At 31.8% G+C, this 22542-nt stretch overlaps 1 protein-coding gene and 2 long non-coding RNA genes across 3 annotated transcripts; 1 reads left to right on the top strand and 2 right to left on the bottom strand.

The window, feature by feature from the left end:
* Nucleotides 1-5439: 5439 nt before the first annotated feature.
* Nucleotides 5440-22388, bottom strand: LOC132736926 (uncharacterized). Its single transcript, XM_060724141.1, has 7 exons — nt 22266-22388; nt 21890-21988; nt 20308-20488; nt 11934-12051; nt 11160-11304; nt 6334-6485; nt 5440-5589 (listed from the first exon to the last, which is right to left on the bottom strand). Exons 1-7 carry the CDS (start codon nt 22356-22358, stop codon nt 5484-5486), a joined length of 894 nt encoding a protein of 297 aa, XP_060580124.1. The 5' UTR covers nt 22359-22388; the 3' UTR covers nt 5440-5483.
* Nucleotides 6874-9295, top strand: LOC132736919 (uncharacterized). The gene is made up of 3 exons (XR_009626648.1): nt 6874-7118; nt 7483-7568; nt 7982-9295. It is a non-coding gene; the product is annotated as an uncharacterized LOC132736919 (long non-coding RNA).
* Nucleotides 9359-11109, bottom strand: LOC132736911 (uncharacterized). The gene is made up of 3 exons (XR_009626646.1): nt 10952-11109; nt 10458-10571; nt 9359-10122 (listed from the first exon to the last, which is right to left on the bottom strand). It is a non-coding gene; the product is annotated as an uncharacterized LOC132736911 (long non-coding RNA).
* Nucleotides 22389-22542: the final 154 nt, after the last annotated feature.

Raw genomic sequence — 22542 nt, forward strand, 5'->3', positions numbered from 1 at the left:
TAGCTTTTCAGTTCAGTTCAAATAAAAAAGATATTTTGACTTATTATTTACAATACCAATTACACCCTATCACGCAGTTCAACAAACTGAAGGAAGGGAAAAACTTTTGATTATAGTAATTGTTTCTATAAGGGAGCATCTCTCATCAATCGATGGAAATAGATGTAGTCGAAATTGTATAATAATCGTGAAAAATGGTCTCACTGGATTTAACCACGATGCCTATGTAATTACTTCTTAGACAAACTAATGATTCTAAACTAAAAACGATTCTGGAAACGTTAATTTCATAACTGCTTCATTCAGAAATCATTATTTCTGTGCTTTGTCAAGAAAGGTGAATTAAAAAATAATTGCATTAGAACCTGTTCTTCCTTAGATGCAAATTACAAAGTGCATTGAAACGTAAGGAAATAAGTTATAGTAAACGCAATATGTACTAATATGCAATGAATTTCAAGCGCTTGTCACTATGACGCAAAAAGAATGCAAGAACCACCTTACAAGTGTATATCAGCATGTTATTTGATAGAAAGAAATATTACAAAGAACGGGTCACGAGTCAATGCATGTAAATGGTTAACTAAAAAATCAAAGGGCTGCAAGCTCTGTGGTATTTTCTGATCTTTGCAATCTAAATCATACTGACTATCTGTATGTATTTTCCTGTACAAGTTTATTTGTATATACTATAATTCATCTTACGCAGCGACTGCGTTTAGATTTTTTACTATAACAGTTTGAGATTGATACATATGGAATTTTGCATGACTAGAGTTGCATCAAAAAATCATTTTTCATTTTTTTATGACAGCCACACCTTATCCTTGCATATCGTGGCTACTTCCTTAAAAAAGACACTTCAAAAAAAAAAAAAGTTGCCTCGACTAGGATTTGAATCTTAGGCCTCTCACACCCTAAACGAGCGCGCTACCTCTGCACCACGGTGAAGTAATTAAATACGTATGTAGCGTGAATAAAAACAAATATATTGTAATTCTAAATTGAGAATTTCCATTTCGTGTTGTAATCCTTATTAGTTTCGAGGTATTTTGTTCACGATAAACCTGTTGTTTAACACTGATGAAAATAATTTAGCGAAAATCTTCTCGCCAAAACAGTCCGACATTTTTCATTGGGGAAAAAGATATTCATCCGCGAAATTTGTGATTGTAACCTCATATTTCTATTGACTAATCTAAACTTTTAATGCACTGTAATTCGTTAAATGCCTACATTAAAACTTATTGTTTCTTTTAAATTGCTGGTTTTTAAACAGTTTTGAGTGAGAAGTACTTTGCGTTGTTAGGTCTGTTAGGAAATTTTGTGTTAGACCGTGGATGTTAGCTTTGTATTTACTGATCTTGCGATCAGAAAATACAAAAACCAAAGGAAATCTGTATTGACCGCTTATCATGGAGTTAAATTGTTCATACTGTTAATGGTAGATAACAGTCAGTATTATAAACGCACTGAACATATTTGTATTCTTAAATTTACAGTATACTGAATATCTTTTTATATGAAATCCAAATCGACTAACAAGAAATTAAGCAGGAAGTTTAGCATACTACATAGCCATTCTGGAAAATAATCAAACACCCCTGTCACTTGAAAATGTCTACAATATTGTATTGATACACATACAAAAGCAATGAAGATGTCACATAACTAGACATTATGAATTCTGTCTTAAATGAGATCCCGCAGCTCTGTATCTTGTAATTACAATATTGCTATCAATTATTTATAACTTTTCATTTCAAATGATTAACCAATTTGCCATCGAGCTTGATAAAGCATGACTTAGATTACAGATTTGAGTCTATAAGCAATGTTTTCCTTAAGATAAAGTATTGTCATTACTGAATATTATTTCAAGTTGTATGGCATGTGCCTTAGGATCAAAAGGTCCTGATCCATTCTTATCATAAATATTTATATTTTCCTTAAGCAAATTTTTCTCTTTATTGTTTAATGATATTACAAGGCATTGATATGACGCATTGAGCTGAACAGCCGAATGGCAAGTAATCTCAAAAATCTGGAAACAATGTGATCCCTCGGAAGCATTAATCATAACAAAATTACAAGAGAATTGCAGACTCGGTTTGATTGAGTCTGTACATGAGGGATAATGAATACGTGCAACATCCCTCACGCCCCCGTTAGCCGCGTTGGTTCAAACTCCGTAAGGGGCAAACCGCTTTTTCATTGAGCAAGAAACTTTCCACGCATCGTTCAGTGCTGTGTTTAAAAGCTGATAGCTTCTTACACAATCGAACTACAATAAGAAAGTATAATCAAATCTGAGGTTATTATACATGTTTAGTAATTCTAGATTAACTTATTGTATACTGTATAAGTTACAGAAAAACAATGATAACGATTTAACAAATAACACTTCATGTAATGAGAAAACATGTTTTGTGTTCCTTTCATTAAATTGGTTTAAAGTTTCTCTGTTCTAAAAATATGCAGATATGAAGTACGCTGAAATATCTTTTGAACAACTATGACATAGAAATGACGGAATGTTTGTTTTAAAGGTCGCACATGAGAGGCAAATAAGATTATAATTTGTTTTACACAGTGTACTTTTCGCTAAATTTCTTTTGTAAAAACTAAAATGTACATGCTCCTAATGATACAGGTTAACAAACGGCGAATTTGTTTGTAAAAGTGAAAGCATTAATTTACTTTTCAAACTTTTTCATTTGATAGAAGATACAATATAATAATAAGATAATAAATACATATCGCTGCCATTTATGTCTATAAACAGTTAGTATGTTGGTTTGTTGTATATTATGGTACAAGTTGGGTTGTGAAGCAATTCTGTCTTAAATGGACAAAATTCACAGTGGAATTTAACATTGATCATTATTTTCAATAAGTGCATATTATGATCAATGTATAAATTAACAACTGCTATGTATGGTTTATGCATATAGATTTTATGCAATGAAATTCATTCGGATTTATGCGCAAGTTACGTTTTTTCGAAACAATTTTAATGCAGCTTGACAATTTACTGACACATGATTCGGTGAATATTAACTTTAAAAGTAATAAACGTTTTTAATCTGTTGGTGTTATAGAGAAAGGTATGTATCTGTGATGGAAATCGAAAGAATACCAAACAATACTTGTGAACAAAATAGCTGGGCTATGTCTAGCTATGACGATTTGGCACAGTGTCTCTGATAGTAGAGAAAAACTTTACTAAGCGACTATGGCGTTGACGTCGCCATGTTTCAGTAATAAACAAGAAAAGCATTGATGCAAAGCATCAAAGGGCGTCCAAGCAAGTTAATGCAACATTGAAGATGAACTTGTAGACATCTGATGACCAGATATTCTTATAAACTTTTCAATGGTTAATTGGTTTTTACCAGCATTGTATATAACCGATAGAAATTGTTCATCATGAACTTTGGTAGGCATGCTTAATGTTTTTTTTTCACAGGAACTTGAAATTATATTAATAGTAACGATAATATCCAAAATAAACAGGTTTATTATATCCAAAATATACCCCTGCTTATATGAAATAAGTTTATTCATATTATATAGATAATATTTTTGGATATCATCATTAACATTGGTTATTTGATAGAATTTCAAGTTTATGTGGTATTTTCGTTGGAATATACAAAATAGTAGTCAAAATGAACTAAGTCTGTTAATTGGTTTATTGGAGGGGGATCAATCTACTATTTTAATGAATTACTTCAAAAACCTGGTCTGACCCACCCGTGTGTTTACGTTCCTATTAATAAAACCCATAATAACTCATGTTAAAATTGCAGACGAAAGGTTCTGTTGTTAAAATGTTACAATATTCGGCAAATCAACATTCCGCTCACAAAAGAAAACACAATTTCAAAATGATATAACAATTCTTATAAATGGCATAGTTAATTTTTTTCTATAGATTTATAAAGAGTGCAATTAATTGTTTGAATATGTTTGCATTTCATTTCCTGCAAAATTCTCCAGTCTGTTATTTATTACCATAACGCGACACGAATGACCGTTTCCTTAAACTAAAACAACTTCTATAAATAGATTTTCGGACTTTCACAATGTTAAGGCCGTCATTCTATTTATAGGTACAACAATAACACTGTGTAGTACAAACAAAAAACGAACAGCGCGATTAATTGACGGATAAGATGATTTCATTTGAAAATGTTTGCATTGCAAAATTTTCCGGTTCGCTATTAATTGTACGTATCGCGACCTTTCATTTTTGATAATCCAACACCCTCATACCAATCGGAATGATAGGCTTTTATGACTAACGAAAAGGCCCGAGAAGTTGCAATTGCTCTTTCACAAAATTTAATTCCATTGCATAAAGGGCGTCGCGCTTCGGCGCGAACGCCAACAATTTATCTTTGTATATAGTTGCATCGCCGTTACATTTTTCCAATATTCTTCGAAATATAGTTTTGCCATGAGGATTAACTTCCAACACCTACTCTATGTATCTCCGTTTATATATGTACAACATGGCCACTGTCTATAATATGTAATTTAGTTTTGTTCTTTCATGACAATTGTGAACAGATCATATAACATTTTTATCCTGTAAAGACAAAGATGCCTAGAAACGCCATGAAAGTTTACATATGCTTCTGGATAGCATTTTAGCTTTCAACTTGAAATTTTATATGTGCAGTTCACAAGTATGATAACTTTACTTTTCATTACTTTTGAGTGATTGCCTTGAAAAACTGAAAATACGATGGCGCGATGATGCGATGGTACAACAACATCAACAACTACAATAACAATAATAGTAATAATGATAAAATCTTTATTTATAGAAGGTAACATACAAAGTTGACACAGTAAGAACTATACTAATTTTTAGTATTGCCTTCAATAACAAAGAAAAATGTAGATCTATACAAAATTTAGAATCTTTTTGTACAAACAAAAACAAATGAATATATTCTTGAATGTAAAGGTTAGATATTTTTATTCATTCATCCGACTGACACTTATATTAATTATAGTAATTTTAGATAAACTCGTAATGATTAAAGAAAACAAGGGGTAAAAAGGATGATATCAACATTTACAACAATTAAAATAAAAAGTGGTCAATTTTATCACCTATGTAACTGTAAACTTTAAAATAAATTTTACAACTGTTTTTGAAAGATAATAAAGATGGTGAAAATGCAATGGTATGAAGGTGAAATCGCGTTATTACGATGACGAAAACTCGATATAACATCGCGTTTTACCATCGTTCCATCGTGTGTTCATCATCATACTATTGTGCATCGCGGGTAAGGACGAAATAAAAAAAAGTGACGATACAAACCGGACTACTGTCAAAATTATGTTTCATGGAATATATGTCATATTTTATTCTCAGAGACATTGTATGGGGCAATATACGATACAAGGAAGAGAAACATGTGAATATTTTTATTTTATTTCATTGTCAGTAATTTACAGGTATATTAACAGATAAAATTACTTATATCAACGCCACGGTAAACACCGTTCGTCATCTTACGATTTACTGTTGACGGCGACACTTGCCGGTAGTAGTCCGAGACGTTTTGACTAAAATATAAGGGAAAGGGGATACAACGAAAATAATACAACAAAGAAACATGGAAATCGAAAGACAGTTAAGTCTACTAAAACGTCATGGTAATATACGCGAATGGTATCAAAATCAAACAAATAATATGAAATCAATTCAAACTAACGCGGAAACAATACAAAATGAGATTGACTTCAACACAAATCGACATTGAAATATTCACAAATAGGTCATACTTAATCGGTATAAAGCAACATTGAAATCGACATTTACACAAAATATGATAAACAAGATCAACAACGAAAGGTGGCGTTCAATGAACGCAACCCCAATATGACCCAGCAACAAGAACCAATGGCAAGGAGCCCAGGCGGACCCCAAACAAAAACAGGACAGGGCAAAGACAGAGCACGGACAGGTGATTTTAGAAATCAATACATTTTTTATCAAACAGACATGACAATTGTTACTTGGAATTTGACAGGGTTGGGATCTATGATTTGTAGTAAGCACACATATTGAAAGTACAAAACATTTCCAAGGGCTATTGTATTATTTTTGTTTAGTCGACTTGGGTACTTTTGAAATATATCGGTCATGCGCCTACACCTGTGTACGACGTTCAAAGTTTGACCTTAAACGTGAGTGAAAACAGAGTAAATCAGTCTTATTAGGGACAGGTGCCATAAGATTTAAACATACTTGTATTGCTAAAATATCCAAATTGAATAGAAACCCAATGGATGTCAATATATAGTTACCTTTCCCACTGGACTTGCATTTTTGTGGTGTCCAATTTGTAAAATATGTTTGCGGCAACTTCGTCGACATTTCGAACAAAAATGACACCAGTCATGACGTCAAATCCATCTAAGATAAGAGCACTAGTATTTGTCGAGAGTGTGGGGTAGTTCTATTTAAAATATAATAGACTTTGATTAGATTTTAAGGTCATATTACCACTTTCCAGGTTGCGATGAACGATGACCCCTGTGCTCTATTTCCTAGCCGGATATTTTCAACGTATGAAAAAATCTAAAGTATCTGGCTTGTTTTGAAATAACAGTGGTAGGATACAAATAACGACCTTAACCACACGGCCGCGACGTAAAAATTAAAGATATAATTTATGTTTGAATTTACTCGTCATGTCTTTGTTGGTATGTTAATAATGTTCGGTTCTACAAGTAAGTTAAGACATCTGTCAGATCTTTTTATATGATAATTCATATTTGTTCCTAATATTTGTTTTGTCAAATAGACTATCGGATATGTTCATACTTTTAAACTAAACAAATAGGGTATGTAAGTCTCGTCATGTGACTTGCGAGATTTCACGATATTTTGCACTTCCGGGTACAAACAAATATCAACAACATTGCTTATCTATATTGGGTAATACTTGTATGCCGGTTGGAAAGTAAAACTTACATGGAAAAGCAAATGATATGTGGAAATTGCCAGAGTTTTTTGTTTTGTAACGAAATGCAAATGGTTTCATCTTGTGAACAAGTATCAATGAAAGACAACTTCGTATAATCTTCAGGTGGGTGTGTCATTTCAAATTCAGTTTATCCCAATAAATGTTGTAATATTTTCATTTCCATGTAAATCTAATAAATTTGTTTTTTGATACAACATCATTCGCATCTGACACTAGACTGGTGAATTTGATTTTATCAATTTTCTATAGCGCTACATGATTATCTCTCAGAAGTATATAATGTTTAGAAATTTCGGATAAACGTTTCATGGTGATTATCAGTGTGTTTTAGTTGAATATATTTTCTTCCAACTGAAAATATTATTTATTTATAATTATTATCTTTATAAAGCACAAATAGTCAAGCTGTATAATTATAACCAATTTAAATTGTCATAAAATTCAATGAAATATTTTGCTCCTGTAGATATTTTGACTGAGGACAGTGGTGAGATGAAAGACGTCAGTATCCATTGTAAATACACATGCATGCTCTGCTGTTAAATCGTTTTGGTAAGAAATATATACTTAAAGCTACTTAAACTACATTAATGAAAAATAAATATTATTATATAACATATAAGGGAATGTTCTCGTTTTTGTAAATACTTACAGTGTAGCTAAATAAACAAACAGTATGGCATATGTAGTTAATTCATGTTAAATACTGTTTAAAGTATTTTTCTCAAGTAAGTGGGTCATATTTTTTAGTTAAATCATGTTCAGTAAATGGTTAAAAGAACTTAGTCACTATCACATTTTTTAAAGATCAGTTGTCAAAGCAAATCTACAAAAACTAGGACACCAAGAAGTGTTTCTTCCTTTTCAACATTATTTTCTATTCATGACAATATGATAATGATTGAAATTTATAGCTGACCAATTATTATTGCTTTCAACTCATGATTAATTTTCTTTATATACAGGTATGTGATTTCATGGTTGGATCTTGAGTAACTGTCATGGCTCTTGATTTATTTTGGAGTGTTCACCATCAGATTAGAAATCAAATAGTGATACCACCAGGCATAGTTGAAAGGAAATGTCCATACACAGTCTTGGAGTACATAGAAGTAGAGACATGGCAGTCCATTACAGATTTTGACTGACTTAAAGCTTCTTAAAGCTCCATTTCTTGTGTAAACTGTCTGACTGAATGTTTGTATTCTAATAAAAGCTAAGGTTGAAGACACTTCAAAGATATATGTCATTGTAAAAATGTTTAACAAAATATCTGTCTTTGTTAGAAATAACTAACCTGTCTTTATTAGAAATAAATAACCTGTCATTTGTAACTTTGTATTAACTTTATTATTCAAAGATAATTTATCTTCTGCAAATGGCTGCGCAAAACAGTTTCAACCAGGTATCATGTAGTTTCAAAACAGTTTAAGATAAATTTGTTATAAATAGACTTGTAAATTAACAGGATTGGTAAAAAGATAAATGTTCAGCATTTAAATGTTTCTTTCTTGATTGAGTTTCATTTCATATTATCACCATGATCACTGCAATTGTAAAAGTAATGTAATCTTTAACCATTATTTAAATATCATAAAAATCATCTCAAAGAAAAACTTGTTTCTGAGGCAAGATGTGTAAAATTCCTTCTAGTTATAGCCTTTCACTGCTCTTAGAAAAGCCATGATTTGCATTGTACATGGCAGGTAGTAATACCAGAGTAAACAATATTAATGCAATTCATCTGTGTTGAGTATTCTGTAGCAAAACACTAGCTTGCTAGCCCTTGTAAGCCCAAGTCTCTCTCTTAATTGGAGAAGACTTGCAATTCTGCATTCCTTGAAGATTTTAGTATCAGAAGGGTAATTATTACATACCATGTACTTCTTTGGGTTTCAAATTACCTGTTTTATAATGTATTGAACCTGTTGACATTTGACCAACAGTGAATTATCTATACAATACATGCAAAACTTAGGGTTTGCACTTGATACAAAACAATTACATCACTGATACATTAATATACCAATTGGAACTGTTTCAAAATTGTCAATGTTTCAAAAAACAAAAAAAACAAACAACAACACACAATGCTTTTAACTTTTGTCCATGTACATATGGGTATGTAGTCATTGAAGAGCTGTCAAGAACTTTTCATCAATATTATTTAGATAGTGTCTGTTTCGATTTCAGGACAGACAAAATTCAAATGACATGCATAGTATTTTATATAGTCAATGCTTGCATATTCAAGCAATCTAGCCATTGCTGTTAGTTATTTTGCAGATGAACTCTTATGATCAAGCACTGCTATAAATATATGCCAAATAGTAGAAACAAAAAACAGTTCATAAGTTTAATAAACTTTTATTTTTACACAATTTATAGTGCACTGCTTAGCATATATATCACTGATTTTCCAGTGGAAGAAAAACTTCAGGAAAGCACTTGGAATTATTATTAGTTATTTGGACAATGTAACTTTACACTGTGAATGTCTACTGATACAAGAATAAGAATATTTCCTTTTACAAATGTAAAGACTTTGAAAATTAGAGTTATAAATCATATTCTAATTGAAAAATGTTCAGCTTGATATCAAAGCTTTGATTGCAAATTTGTGAGCTTATCAATGATTACCTCACAATATTAGTAGTAGATGATATATAATATTTTTGCTAATCTTTACTTCATAGTCATTTAATGTCCATAATGTCATATGACTGTACTGTGATTCCATGAAAAAACCTTATCTCTGGTGTGTTATCAGCTTTGGTATATATAGAGTATCTAGTTTTAATACTTAAAACTGCAATGAAATGTGGATATTTTACTCTGTTTCTATCATTGTGACATTAACATGTTAACAAGATCATAGTGTCAAACACCATAAAATCATACTCTTTATACATTAACATTTTTGTGCTGGATGTCATTCATCTTCTTCAGGAAAGTACATTTGACTATTTTCAGTGGCTTATATTAAACTAATATTTCACTGTAACTGTGTGTTCTCTGATATCATTCTCAAATTAAGGAACTGGAAGATGGTATTTGCAATAAAGGTCTTCATGGACAAATCCTCCTTCATCTTTTCCCTTTTTATCTGCAGAATGAAAAATCAATAAATATGTTGTTACAAGTGTAAGACACTAGAAATGATATTTACATTACATTTAAGAAGCTGGTCATGATTGACAGAAAAAATTCACATTTGAAGTAAATAAACATTAAAGATAAACAACAACACATAATATATAACAGTCAAAAATATTGATCTTCTTGAATGTGAAACATGACTATTTTTAATGTTTTATTTACTTATCAATTATCATGCAGTGAAATCCAATTTAAGTTATTAAATTATAATAATATATTTTGATAATTGTTTATCTTTCCGATCTCAACTAAAAATTAATCAATTATTTCACATGTATTTACCTTTGATGTATAGATATTTCAGGATCATAGGCAGTGCAAACAGTTGATTAATGGTCCATATATATTGAACAACTGTATATTCTATACTTGTCATATACCTCCTTGTCTATACATCTGAAATGGTTTAATCAAATATTATATTTTTTAATTCAATCATTATTTGCTAGGTACCATATTAACATGTATATATAATTGAAAAAGGAACAAGAATAAAATATGGAAAGGAAAAAATATCCGAATTACTGTGCAATGTCCGAATTTTGTATAACTTTAATATACACTAGAATTAAAGTGTTTCTCCATTGTTTATTTCAATAAGTTAAAATGGTTTGAATTAATTTCTCACATCAGTAGTTTTAGAACAATACTAAAAGCTAAACAACTAAAATTCACTACATTGACAAAACATCCGAAACAATTGTCACTATCCGAAAATAAACTAGTTTTATTAAACTCTATAAATCCCTCGTTTTTCCGTCAGATAATTGACCTACCTGCATTTTTTGACCCGTGCTATCCATTCCTTCAAATCTGAAGAGGACCGAAACAAATTTAACTTCTATATCCCTCGAATTCTTCGGGTTACCTATATGCGTAACGGTAAATAAGTCTGCCGATGTACCCGGAAGTGGTAAATCGAAAGTGAAAGTAAACGAGACTTACGGGCCCTATACCAAATATGTGTAAATAAGATTGTATGACCTTCCAGCTGGTTCCGTGGTCTGTTGACTGACCACAATAAAATTGCCCGTTCCTATTTTTATAACAGCCATATACTATGTTGTTCTGAGAAACGAAACTACAGGTTTGTCCCATATTGTGATTGTTAAAGTGGCGATTTATGTATCTACAAATTGAACATAAATATAACCCAGAAATGTTTGCAAATGTGTTATATATTACAAGGCAATATTAGCAAAGAAACTTCAAGAGATAGAGAATTCGAAATAACAAGAGAAAAACGTCCGCATAATGAATGTACTGAATTACAATTACCTAACAATTAAACTTCTTGAACATTTTACTTGAAAGTTTGTGTCGCTTTCCGTAAAGTTCTTCCTATTTTGTTCTACTTAAGTGCTATATATTAGAAAACAAAGAATTCAGTACTCCGGACGCATACATGTAGCACTATAGTATCCTTCCAGCCTCTGGCCTCGATCCACCTTTTTCTATATTTTTATCCCGCGTACTACTTTACTACATGTCCCCACTTATATTAAGCTCTAATACTTTTTTTAAATTATGCCATCACTTCGTAACATATAAATAGAATTACAGTATGCAAATAAGCGTATGAACAACCAAATGGTTTCTAATGTTGATGATAAAATGAAATAATAAGAAAGGTGCTGTATTTAAAAAATTGCACGGACACTGCTAAAATGATGGTAGATCACATTTTACAGTTCATTTTATCAGTGTTACACACAATTATTCATGGTTTCTATAAATAGATTCTAGCACAGAGTATACCTGTGAAGGGCGAGATATTTTGGAGACGTGTGTGGGTCTTGACCAGTGTACTCTATCACACCCCAACTACCATATTTGGAATAAGAATAAACAGACGAAAAATAGTTGAATAAACCTCCTGAAAAAAAAAATAGTTTAAGCACAATTACTTTCTGTCATGTAAGATGTCATGAAATAAACGAAAAGTTAACTGCAGAAAGGACACTGTAAAATGAAAGACGTAGTTAACTTTTCCTTTAGATTGTTGTTGGCAAGAGTATCGAACCATTGCAAATGTAAATTGATATTGTTGGAAAAAATTATAAACTATGTTATGTATGCAACATATTACATGTATATAATTTATATCTGACCAGTTGGTATTTCCAATATTATCATTGTTCTATTTTTAGAACATAAACTACATGTATGTACTAGAAGGTTCTTAACTGTTGTAGAAAACTCATGCATTATATTTAGATAGAAACTTCTGGAATGATCTTTATTGTTGAAGTTGCTAGATTATGATTACTTGAGAACATAATAGACCTTTCTGGAAACTTCTTAGTTAATATATATAAGGAGACATTTTTCATTAATCTTATCTTTTAAGTCATCAGTGATCTATTAAGTCATCAGTTACCTTTTAAGAAATCAATATATTTTGGAGTATTATTCAACTTGGATATTAAGTGAATTATTGGAGCTTGGATTTTAAAATAAATTATTCTTGTGGATTTTATTGTGGGAATTTATTCTAAAGTGTTCTTGGATTTAACTTGGATTTAACTGTGCTATTCAAAAAGGATCATTCCAGGATCAGACTAGACATTTGTAATTTTCATTTTTATTTGGACTTCAGGTATTTGTAAACATAATTTGTTATTTTATTTTTCTTTAATAATTTTTCTGTAATAAATTTGTTATTGTTACAAGTTTGTTGCTGGCTTTTCTTTCTCGTTACGCCTGGCTCGTAACAGAAATTGGGGGCTCGTCCGGGATTTGAATATTTCTTTTTGGCTACATTATTGGAAATTATTACCGTTTATTTTACATTTTATTATTACCGTATTTACTCATCTGAGTTGATATCATAGTTGTTCTATTAAGTGTACCTTTCATTTTGAAATTTTTGAAACACATCACTTTCTGAGTTTAAAACCAGCAGCAAGCAGTCATGTCTTTTAATTTAGAAAAGTTTGTAGCTGAACCTTCCCAGGAGGTATTAGATTTGGCTAAGAAAACTGATTTGCTCGATCTTGCAAAAAAGTATAATTTATTAGAAATTAAATCTTCAATGCGTAAACAAGAAATTAAAAATCTTCTGATTCATTATTTTGTGGATGAAGATATTTTTGGACAAGATGCACTTTCTCTGATTGTTGAAACAAACCCAGAAATTAAGATAAAAGAGCTTGAACTTCAATTTAAATTTGAACTAGAAAAAATGCAATTAGAAAAAGAAAGGGAAGAAAGGCAGTTACAGTTAGAAAAAGAAAGGGAAGAAAGGCAGTTAGAAAAAAGAAGGGAAGAAAGACTGTTAGAAAAAGAAAGGGAAGAAAAAGAAAGGGAAAGGCAGTTTGAAAAAGAAAGAGAAGAGAGAGAATTTCAGTTAAAAATGAGAGAATTAGAAATCAAAGAGAGAGCAAATCAGTTTGAACATAGAATAAATTCAAAATTTGATGTCACTAAAAATATTAGGCTTGTTCCACCTTTCCAAGAAAAAGAAGTTGATAAGTATTTTCTTCATTTTGAAAAGGTTGCTGAAAATTTAAAATGGCCAAGAGAGCACTGGACATTACTTTTACAGAGCGTCTTAACTGGCAAAGCTCGTGAAATCTATACACAACTTACTGTTGAACAAAGCTCTAATTATGATAATGTAAAAGAATTAATTCTGAAAGGTTATGAGTTAGTACCAGAGGCCTACAGGCAAAAATTCAGAAATTCTAAGAAAGAAATTGGTCAAACCCATGTCGAATTTGCAAGAGAAAAAGAACAACTGTTTGATCGGTGGTGTCTATCTAAGAAAATTAATAAAAATCATGAAAAGCTCAGACAGCTCATGTTGGTTGAAGAGTTTAAACGCTGTATTCACTCTGATGTTAAGTCTTTCTTAGATGAAAAACAGGTAGAAACTTTAGAAGAAGCTGCCCGTCTAGCTGACGATTATTCTTTAACCCACAAAGTCTCATTTATAAATAAAGGGAAGTCCACACCCTCACATTTTAATTCCAAGTGCAGTTCTGGTAATTTATCTGGCTCATCCAGTCAGTCAAATACACCAAACCAAAGTCATCTGATGAACATAAAGGTCATAGTCCCTTATCTCGTCCAACATGCAATTATTGCAAGAAAACTGGACATCTTATTTCTGATTGCTTTACCTTAAAAAGGAGGCAACAACAACGTGATGAGGCCAAACCCACAGGTCTTACCACTTTAAGGTCTGAACCTCAGTCTTGTATTGAAAATAATGCAATTTTGAAGGTCATAGAACCCAAGTCTGATTCTATAATGGAGATTTATGAACCATTCCTTTCGGAAGGTTCCGTGTCACTTATCGGTGATACTTGCCCACCTACTCCTATTAAAATTTTAAGAGACACAGGAGCTTCGAAATCTCTTATTTTAGCAGATACACTGCCTTTTTCTGAGAAGTCTTCTTCTGGATCTAGTGTCCTTATTCAGGGTGTAGAGTGTGGTTTTTCTAATGTCCCTCTCCATAATATTTATTTGTCCTCAGATTTGGTAACTGGGCCGGTGGCTGTAGGTATAAGATCTTTCTTACCCTTTAAAGGTGTTCATTTATTGCTAGGTAATGACTTAGCTGGAGATAAGGTAGTGGTTAATCCACTTGTAACTGACACTCCTTGTGTGGATCAGATATCTGACCCCATTGAGCAGGAAATTCCTGACCTTTACCCTTCATGTGCAGTTACTCGAGCTATGGCTAAGAAGGCCATTCAAGAAGATAATTATTGTTCAGATATTGACTTAGCTGATACTTTTATAGGTCAGTCTTTTGATAATGAAATGAATTTTTCTCTTACTCCTACTCTGCCTGAAACTCAGACAGATTTTTCAATATCTGATTTTTCTACACCAAGATCTAAAGATCAAGGTCATGATACGCTGTCAAGGTCACAGCTTATCCTGGAACAACAAAATGATCCTGAGATTTCAGTCCTTTTTCAAAAGGCTTTTAGTGAAGATGAAGCTTTACAAGTCCCTGTTTGTTATTATGAAAAAAATGGGATTTTAATGAGAAAATGGCGACCGCCCGATGTCCCTGCTGAAGAGGAGTGGACAGTTAATCACCAAATTGTGGTCCCTAAATCATATCGCCAGGAAATATTAAGCTTGGCTCATGAAACACCCATGGCAGGTCATTTAGGTGTTAATAAAACCTACCATAAAATTCTCAATCATTTTTATTGGCCTGGCCTTAAAGTAGATGTATCTAGGTACTGTAAATCTTGTCATACTTGTCAGATGGTTGGAAAACCTAACCAGACAATACCTTAAGCTCATTTACAGCATATTCCTGCATTTGATGAACCTTTTAGTAGAGTTATTATTGACTGTGTAGGTCCATTACCAAAAACTAAATCAGGTTCTCAGTACTTATTAACTATTATGTGTGCTTCTACGCGCTTCCCTGAAGCTATTCCTTTAAGGAATATTAAAGCCAAAACTTTTATTAAGGCTCTTGTGAAATTTTTCACTTTTGTTGGTTTACCTAAATCAGTACAGTCTGATCAAGGGTCAAACTTTATGTCTGGTATTTTCCAGCAGGTCATGCACGAGTTAGGAATTACTCAATATAGGTCTTCAGCCTATCACCCTGAAAGTCAAGGTGCATTAAAAAGGTTTCACCAGACTCTAAAAAATATGATTAGGTCATATTGTTTTGACACTGAAAAAGACTGGGATGAAGGCATCCATTTATTGTTATTTGCTGTAAGAGAATCTGTTCAGGAATCTCTTGGATTCAGCCCTTTTGAATTAGTATTTGGTCACACTGTCAGAGGACCCTTAAAACTTCTAAAAGAGAAATTCCTGTCTGAAGATGACATATCTTTAAATTTGCTTCAGTATGTATCGGAGTTTCGAAATAGGTTGACTAATGCATGTGAGTTAGCTAGTGTTAATTTAAAATCAACACAAAGCAAAATGAAATCAAGGTATGATGAGAATGCTCAGGAAAGAAGTTTTAACCCTGGTGATAGAGTACTTGCTCTTTTACCTATACCTGGAAAACCATTACAGGCAAGATACTTTGGTCCTTATACTATTGAGAAGAAAGTCAGTGACCTTAATTATATTATTAATACTCCTGGGAGGCGAAAGCAAAAACAAATGTGTCACATAAATATGTTAAAAGAATATTTTGACAGAGATAGCGAAATTAGTAAACCTATATCTTTTGTAAACTCTGTTCCACAAAATCAATGTTCAGTTGAATCTAATAGTTATGAAAATTTTGAAAAGTCTGATCCTGGTTCAGCGAGGCTTGAAAACTCTGATATTCTGAAAAAATCTGGATGAAAAACTTGCTCACTTAGAACCGTCGAAACGAGATGAACTGAAACAGCTTATTTATGAATATGAACACTTATTTCCTGATATTCCCACACGGACTGACAAAATACATCATGACGTCATTCTTGAAAACTCTGAACCAATAAAACAACATCCATATAGAACGAATCCTATAAAACAAAAGTACCTAAGACAAGAAGTTCAGTATTTATTGGATAATGACTTTATTGAACCAAGTCAAAGCAGTTACAGCTCTCCATGTATTCTTGTACCGAAATCAAATGGAACATATAGAATGTGTACAGATTATCGTAAAGTGAACTCTGTAACAAAAACTGATTCATTTCCTATACCAAGAATTGATGACTGTATTGACAAAATTGGAAAAGCAAAGTATGTAACAAAGTTCGATCTTCTAAAAGGCTTCTGGCAAGTTCCACTTACTGATAGAGCTAAAGAAATATCAGCCTTTGTAACACCAGACGGCTTGTATCAATATAAAGTCATGCCATTTGGTATGAAAAACTCACCAGCAACATTTCAGAGACTTATAAACATGGTAATATCTGGTCTACACGGATGTGACGCATACATTGATGACGCAATCATCTATTCTGATGAATGGGAGGAACATCTCAAAACAATAAGAGCATTCTTCAACCGACTTAGTGATGCTAAATTGACTGTTAATCTTGCAAAAAGTGAATTTTGTCATGCAATTTTAACATTTTTAGGACATGTAGTGGGACAGGGTAAAGTAAAACCAATAGAAGCTAAGGTCAAAGCTATCTCTGAATTTCCTGTGCCAACTTGTAAAAGACAACTGATGCGATTTCTTGGTATGGCAGGGTATTATCGTAAATTTTGTAATAATTTTTCGGTTATTGCAGAACCATTGACAAATTTGTTAAAGAAAAGAAACAAATTCATTTGGAATGACAAGTGTCAAATGGCATTTGACAGCCTGAAAGCCATACTTAAGAGTGCACCAGTTCTCTTGGCACCAGATTTTAATAAAAACTTTAAGTTAGCTGTAGATGCTAGTGACATAGGTGCTGGAAGTGTATTGATCCAAGAAGACAACAATGGTGTTGACCATCCTGTTTGTTACTTTTCTAAAAAGTTTAATGAACATCAGAAAAAATACTCTACTATAGAGAAAGAGTGCCTTGCTCTTATTCTTGCTATTCAGCATTTTGAAGTTTATCTAACTTCTTCAAAGTTGCCTGTTGTTGTCTTTAGTGATCACAATCCCCTCACTTTCTTGCATAAACTTAAAAACAAAAATCAAAGGTTGTTGAGGTGGAGCTTATTTTTGCAAGAATATAGTCTTGACATTAGACACATTAAAGGGAAAGATAATTTGATCCCTGATGCACTTTCACGTGTCTAAAACTGTTATTTGCAGTATTTTAAATTTAACATTTATATGATATGATTGATTATTTTTTGTTGTTGTTTGCTATTGTTTGTAATAGCATTTATATGATATTATTGGTTATTTTTTTTTTGTTGTTGTTTGCTATTGTTTGTAATACACATATATATGAATGTATAAAATTGTTTAACATTTCTCCTATGTTATTTGTTAGTTACATTGTTTGAATTTATGTAAAAGAAATATTCATTTCATTCATATTTCTTTTTCTTGAAGAGGGGAAGTGTTATGTATGCAACATATTACATGTATATAATTTATATCTGACCAGTTGGTATTTCCAATATTATCATTGTTCTATTTTTAGAACATAAACTACATGTATGTACTAGAAGGTTCTTAACTGTTGTAGAAAACTCATGCATTATATTTAGATAGAAACTTCTGGAATGATCTTTATTGTTGAAGTTGCTAGATTATGATTACTTGAGAACATAATAGACCTTTCTGGAAACTTCTTAGTTAATATATATACATGATATAAGGAGACATTTTTCATTAATCTTATCTTTTAAGTCATCAGTGATCTATTAAGTCATCAGTTACCTTTTAAGAAATCAATATATTTTGGAGTATTATTCAACTTGGATATTAAGTAAATTATTGGAGCTTGGATTTTAAAATAAATTATTCTTGTGGATTTTATTGTGGGAATTTATTCTAAAGTGTTCTTGGATTTAACTTGGATTTAACTGTGCTATTCAAAAAGGATCATTCCAGGATCAGACTAGACATTTGTAATTTTCATTTTTATTTGGACTTCAGGTATTTGTAAACATAATTTGTTATTTTATTTTTCTTTAATAATTTTTCTGTAATAAATTTGTTATTGTTACAAGTTTGTTGCTGGCTTTTCTTTCTCGTTACGCCTGGCTCGTAACAACTATGTCTCATCAATTTTATTACACTTCTTTTGTAAGTTCAGATAATACCCCTGGATTTATGAATGCAGGGTTTGCAGCAAGAAAGCTTAAACACTTGATGGCAATTAAATTGACATTTCAGTTTTTCATTAATAAGTGAAACATGTTTAATTATTCTTAATTCAAATAACTTCTAATACTTTGTTCTTGGACACACAAAAAATGTGTTTAAAAGGCTGTATTTAGATGTATCAGGCAGAAAAAAAAACAACATTTTTTTCACAAAGGTTCGTCAATTATGCAAACAAAATGTTTTTGTTAGGCAACTATGCTCTTCATATATAGCAAGATTAAATGCAAATAAAATGGTCATTTAAGGTTTTCATCAATAGTTAACAGTAAAGTAAAACAGTTAAAACATTATTAAAATTATCATATATTGTAACAACCTTTTGTCCTTCTACACTCCAAATATTACTTCATACATAAATAGTTTGTCATATTGTGTATACGAAAACTGTAGTGATAAGTACCCAACGGAAATACCGCCTTATTCTTCCGCACAGGTCTTTATTTATATAAACAAAATGTTCTTGTTAGACGCTTAATAGAGAATTTATCAACATGTACTGTGCGGACCTTAGGATGATACATGTTAAACAATACAACACATGCACCGAAGAGTTTAGCAACATATCTTGATCACTTGACAGATGCAAGAAATCTGCAGACGAAGCTTGTTTTCTTCCGAAGTTGAAATTAAATCCAGTCGAAGTTCTACTCTGGCAAGGAATAACTGTATTTTATACATGTGTTTAACAGAGTCTAACATTAGCATAGTTTAATGCGTTTTAAAATGGCATCTAAAGTAACATTATGCCCATGTTTTTTATTGTCAAGTTAAGCTGATTTGACTATTTATTTCAAAAGATTGACTGTTATAATGATGATTGACCAACAATTGATGCTGGAAAATGTTTTCGATAAAATATAAATCTGCCTTAAGTATATAAAGACTATCAAATAATGTTGCAGGTAAATTCCGTAGGATATATACAGAAATTCCTTTGGGCTATGTGAGCTTTTTTTATTGTTCACGCGAAGTAAGTTATGAAAAAGAAAGATTTTTATGGCTTAGTATAGACTTATATTAGCTTTCACCCTTTTACTCACTAAATACACTTGGATTATCATGATGCCATTTTATCTTATCGATGCAATCTTCTATTTTTTGTTGGTTGAATATTTTCATCGCACCAACACAACAGTGGTGATATGGCGACTGTTTAGCTTTCCTTGTGAAGGAAAACTTGAGTTGCCATTATGTGCATTATATCAGGCACTAAAAACAACCGGCGTGCCCTTAGCTAGCTGAATAAAAAGCTAGTCACTGAAAAGTTCCAAAATTAGTATCAATAAATAGTCAGAAAAGCTATTATCCGGAGGGTCAATGAAAAAAGAATGTGTAATACAAAAGTATTATGTTAATTATGATCGCAAACAAATCTGGAATAAAGTACAAAATGAGAGAAACAATACATGTAAATACCCGGATGTTTGTTATACTGGTCTGACACCACAACACCATACCAAGCTTCAAGAACATCTAGAGTGGCGTCCCCTGCCAGATCGTGTCTGTTGAAAGCTATAGCATAGTCAGTGGCGTTATTATTTCGTGAACTCTCTAAGTGAGGCCCTCCTTCGTACATCAATAACTTTAAATTGTTTGCCTATAGAAATTAATACAAGAAACTCCTTCTTATCTTTTTTTGAATTATTATAACAAATTGAGTAGAAAAGTAGATACAATGAACGCCACAATTTCCAATATATATCATATGCATATCATATGCTAGCTTCATTTAACGAAAATGTAATCATGGTTTACACAAATTTGATTTAACGAACGGTCGAAATCCTCTAGACCTTATGTTAACAAGGACAGGAGCCAAGAATATCACGTTTCTCATGATGTTCTATTTTCAATGGAGTAAAGTTGTAATTTTTAGTCTTGAAGATGATCCATTCGGAACAATATGTCGAGATTTAATTCATCATTCGGAACACCTCGCCGATTACAGTTAGTCATATCGGTAACAACAACAATTAAAGGTTGATTCTAGCCCGTGACCTTTGATGTATACATGCGAACGGAAAAAAAACGTGTATTTAATAAAAAGTTGCTCAACAATCAGTACCGATTCTAGAATGCTACTTGATATACGATTTGTCAAATCTGAGATCTGCAACAGCTAAGTCATTTAAACTGTCTGTTTGCGAAAAAAAATAATTATAGCCATAGAGGAAATGCGTTTTACTTTAACCTATCTTAATTATCATGATATAAATTGACTATAACACGATAAAAAAGTTGAACAATCTTAAGAGCAAATACTTATAGCCTTTTTGAATGTTTAATTTTTGTAGAGCAGTTAAATCGGTTTTGTGTATTCTGACCATACTAATGTAAGACCTTATCTGAAGAATGGCAGAAAAAGATGAGCAATTGCGATTGATATTTTAGATCTACAACTTGATGTTTCATGGTTATCTAATGAACATATGAGTAATTTGAACATTTCAAGATAGTTAAAGATGTAAACTGTCACTTGCATTTTGTATTTCATGGGAGTGTTCAAGGTGCCAAGGTGTGACGACAAGGACCAGAATGCTACAATCGACAAATAAAATACAGCAAAGAAAAAAGTATGGCACCAATGATAGAAACCCTTCCAAAAAACAATCATTCTGGAAACATGTAAATAATAATTATCAACTTCACAAAGATTAAACCTCCAACGTTTCGAGGGGATAAACCCCTCTTTATCAAGGAGATTCTGGTTATTGCTATAAATCACATTTTTACCTTCTTGTCTTACACTATGTTTTGTATCAGAAACAGAAACTCCTTGATAAAGAGGGGTTTATCCCCTCGAAACGTTGGAGGTTTAAACTTTGTGAAGTTGATAATTATAATTTCAAAATACGCATTTCCTATACATTATAGACTACACAATCACCACGAAGAAAATAAAAGAAATCATTACATGCTGTTTTTTTTTATAAAAGAACATATTGACTTGGTTAAGGATTGACACAGAAGAATTGCAAGCTAAGTACTCTTGACTTACCTTTGACATGTTCATGTAGTAGTTGAAATCATCAATACTTTTTGGTAGATCTTTTTTGCAAAGATCCCGGATGTCCGCCATAGATAACTGCGTAATATCCTGGTATATACAGTAACTGATAAGTTAAAATGTCATTTGATATGCCAAAATATATAAATTATCAAAGTGTTTGTTTTTCCCCTACAATATAAAAAATGCATTAATATACAGCCAAATTGACCATTCGAGCACCTTTAAATTTATATAAAATATTTGATATCCAGAAATGACGATAATTATTTCAAATTACCACCGCAATATATATTAATACATGAATGATGTCCAAGCGTTCAGTATCGTTAAAACATCGTGATATAAATGGAACAAAACAACTCACGTGTTTAGACTGACTAGTGACATAATCACAGTAAAAATAACCAGTTACAGCAAGACCTTTAAAATTAGTAGTTCTGGCCCCTAAATCCACCATAGCTTTTCTAGTATAGTCATGGTACCCAGTCTGCCATGCCCAAACTGGTATCAAATCTTCTCAGAATCGCCCCCATATACCTAAATTTTCCATATAAAATTTATTTTTGTTATCGATACTTTTTAATCACTGTTTCCTGTCAAGACAAAATTGAAAATGTATTGGCATTATTATCTCTCTCTTT

Source organism: Ruditapes philippinarum, unplaced genomic scaffold, assembly GCF_026571515.1.
Source record: "Ruditapes philippinarum isolate M1 unplaced genomic scaffold, ASM2657151v2 ctg8347_1_1_1_1, whole genome shotgun sequence".
NCBI lineage: Eukaryota > Metazoa > Mollusca > Bivalvia > Venerida > Veneridae > Ruditapes > Ruditapes philippinarum.

Excerpts from the sequence above, each read along its gene's own strand:
- LOC132736926 (XM_060724141.1), bottom strand. The coding sequence starts at position 22,358 with ATGGTGGATTTAGGGGCCAGAACTACTAATTTTAAAGGTCTTGCTGTA. Across the intron at positions 20,489-21,889 it reads ACTACATGAACATGTCAAAG|GCAAACAATTTAAAGTTATT; the intron begins GTAAGTCAAGAG and ends TAATTTCTATAG. Across the intron at positions 6,486-11,159 it reads ACCACGGAACCAGCTGGAAG|AACTACCCCACACTCTCGAC; the intron begins GTCATACAATCT and ends TATTTTAAATAG.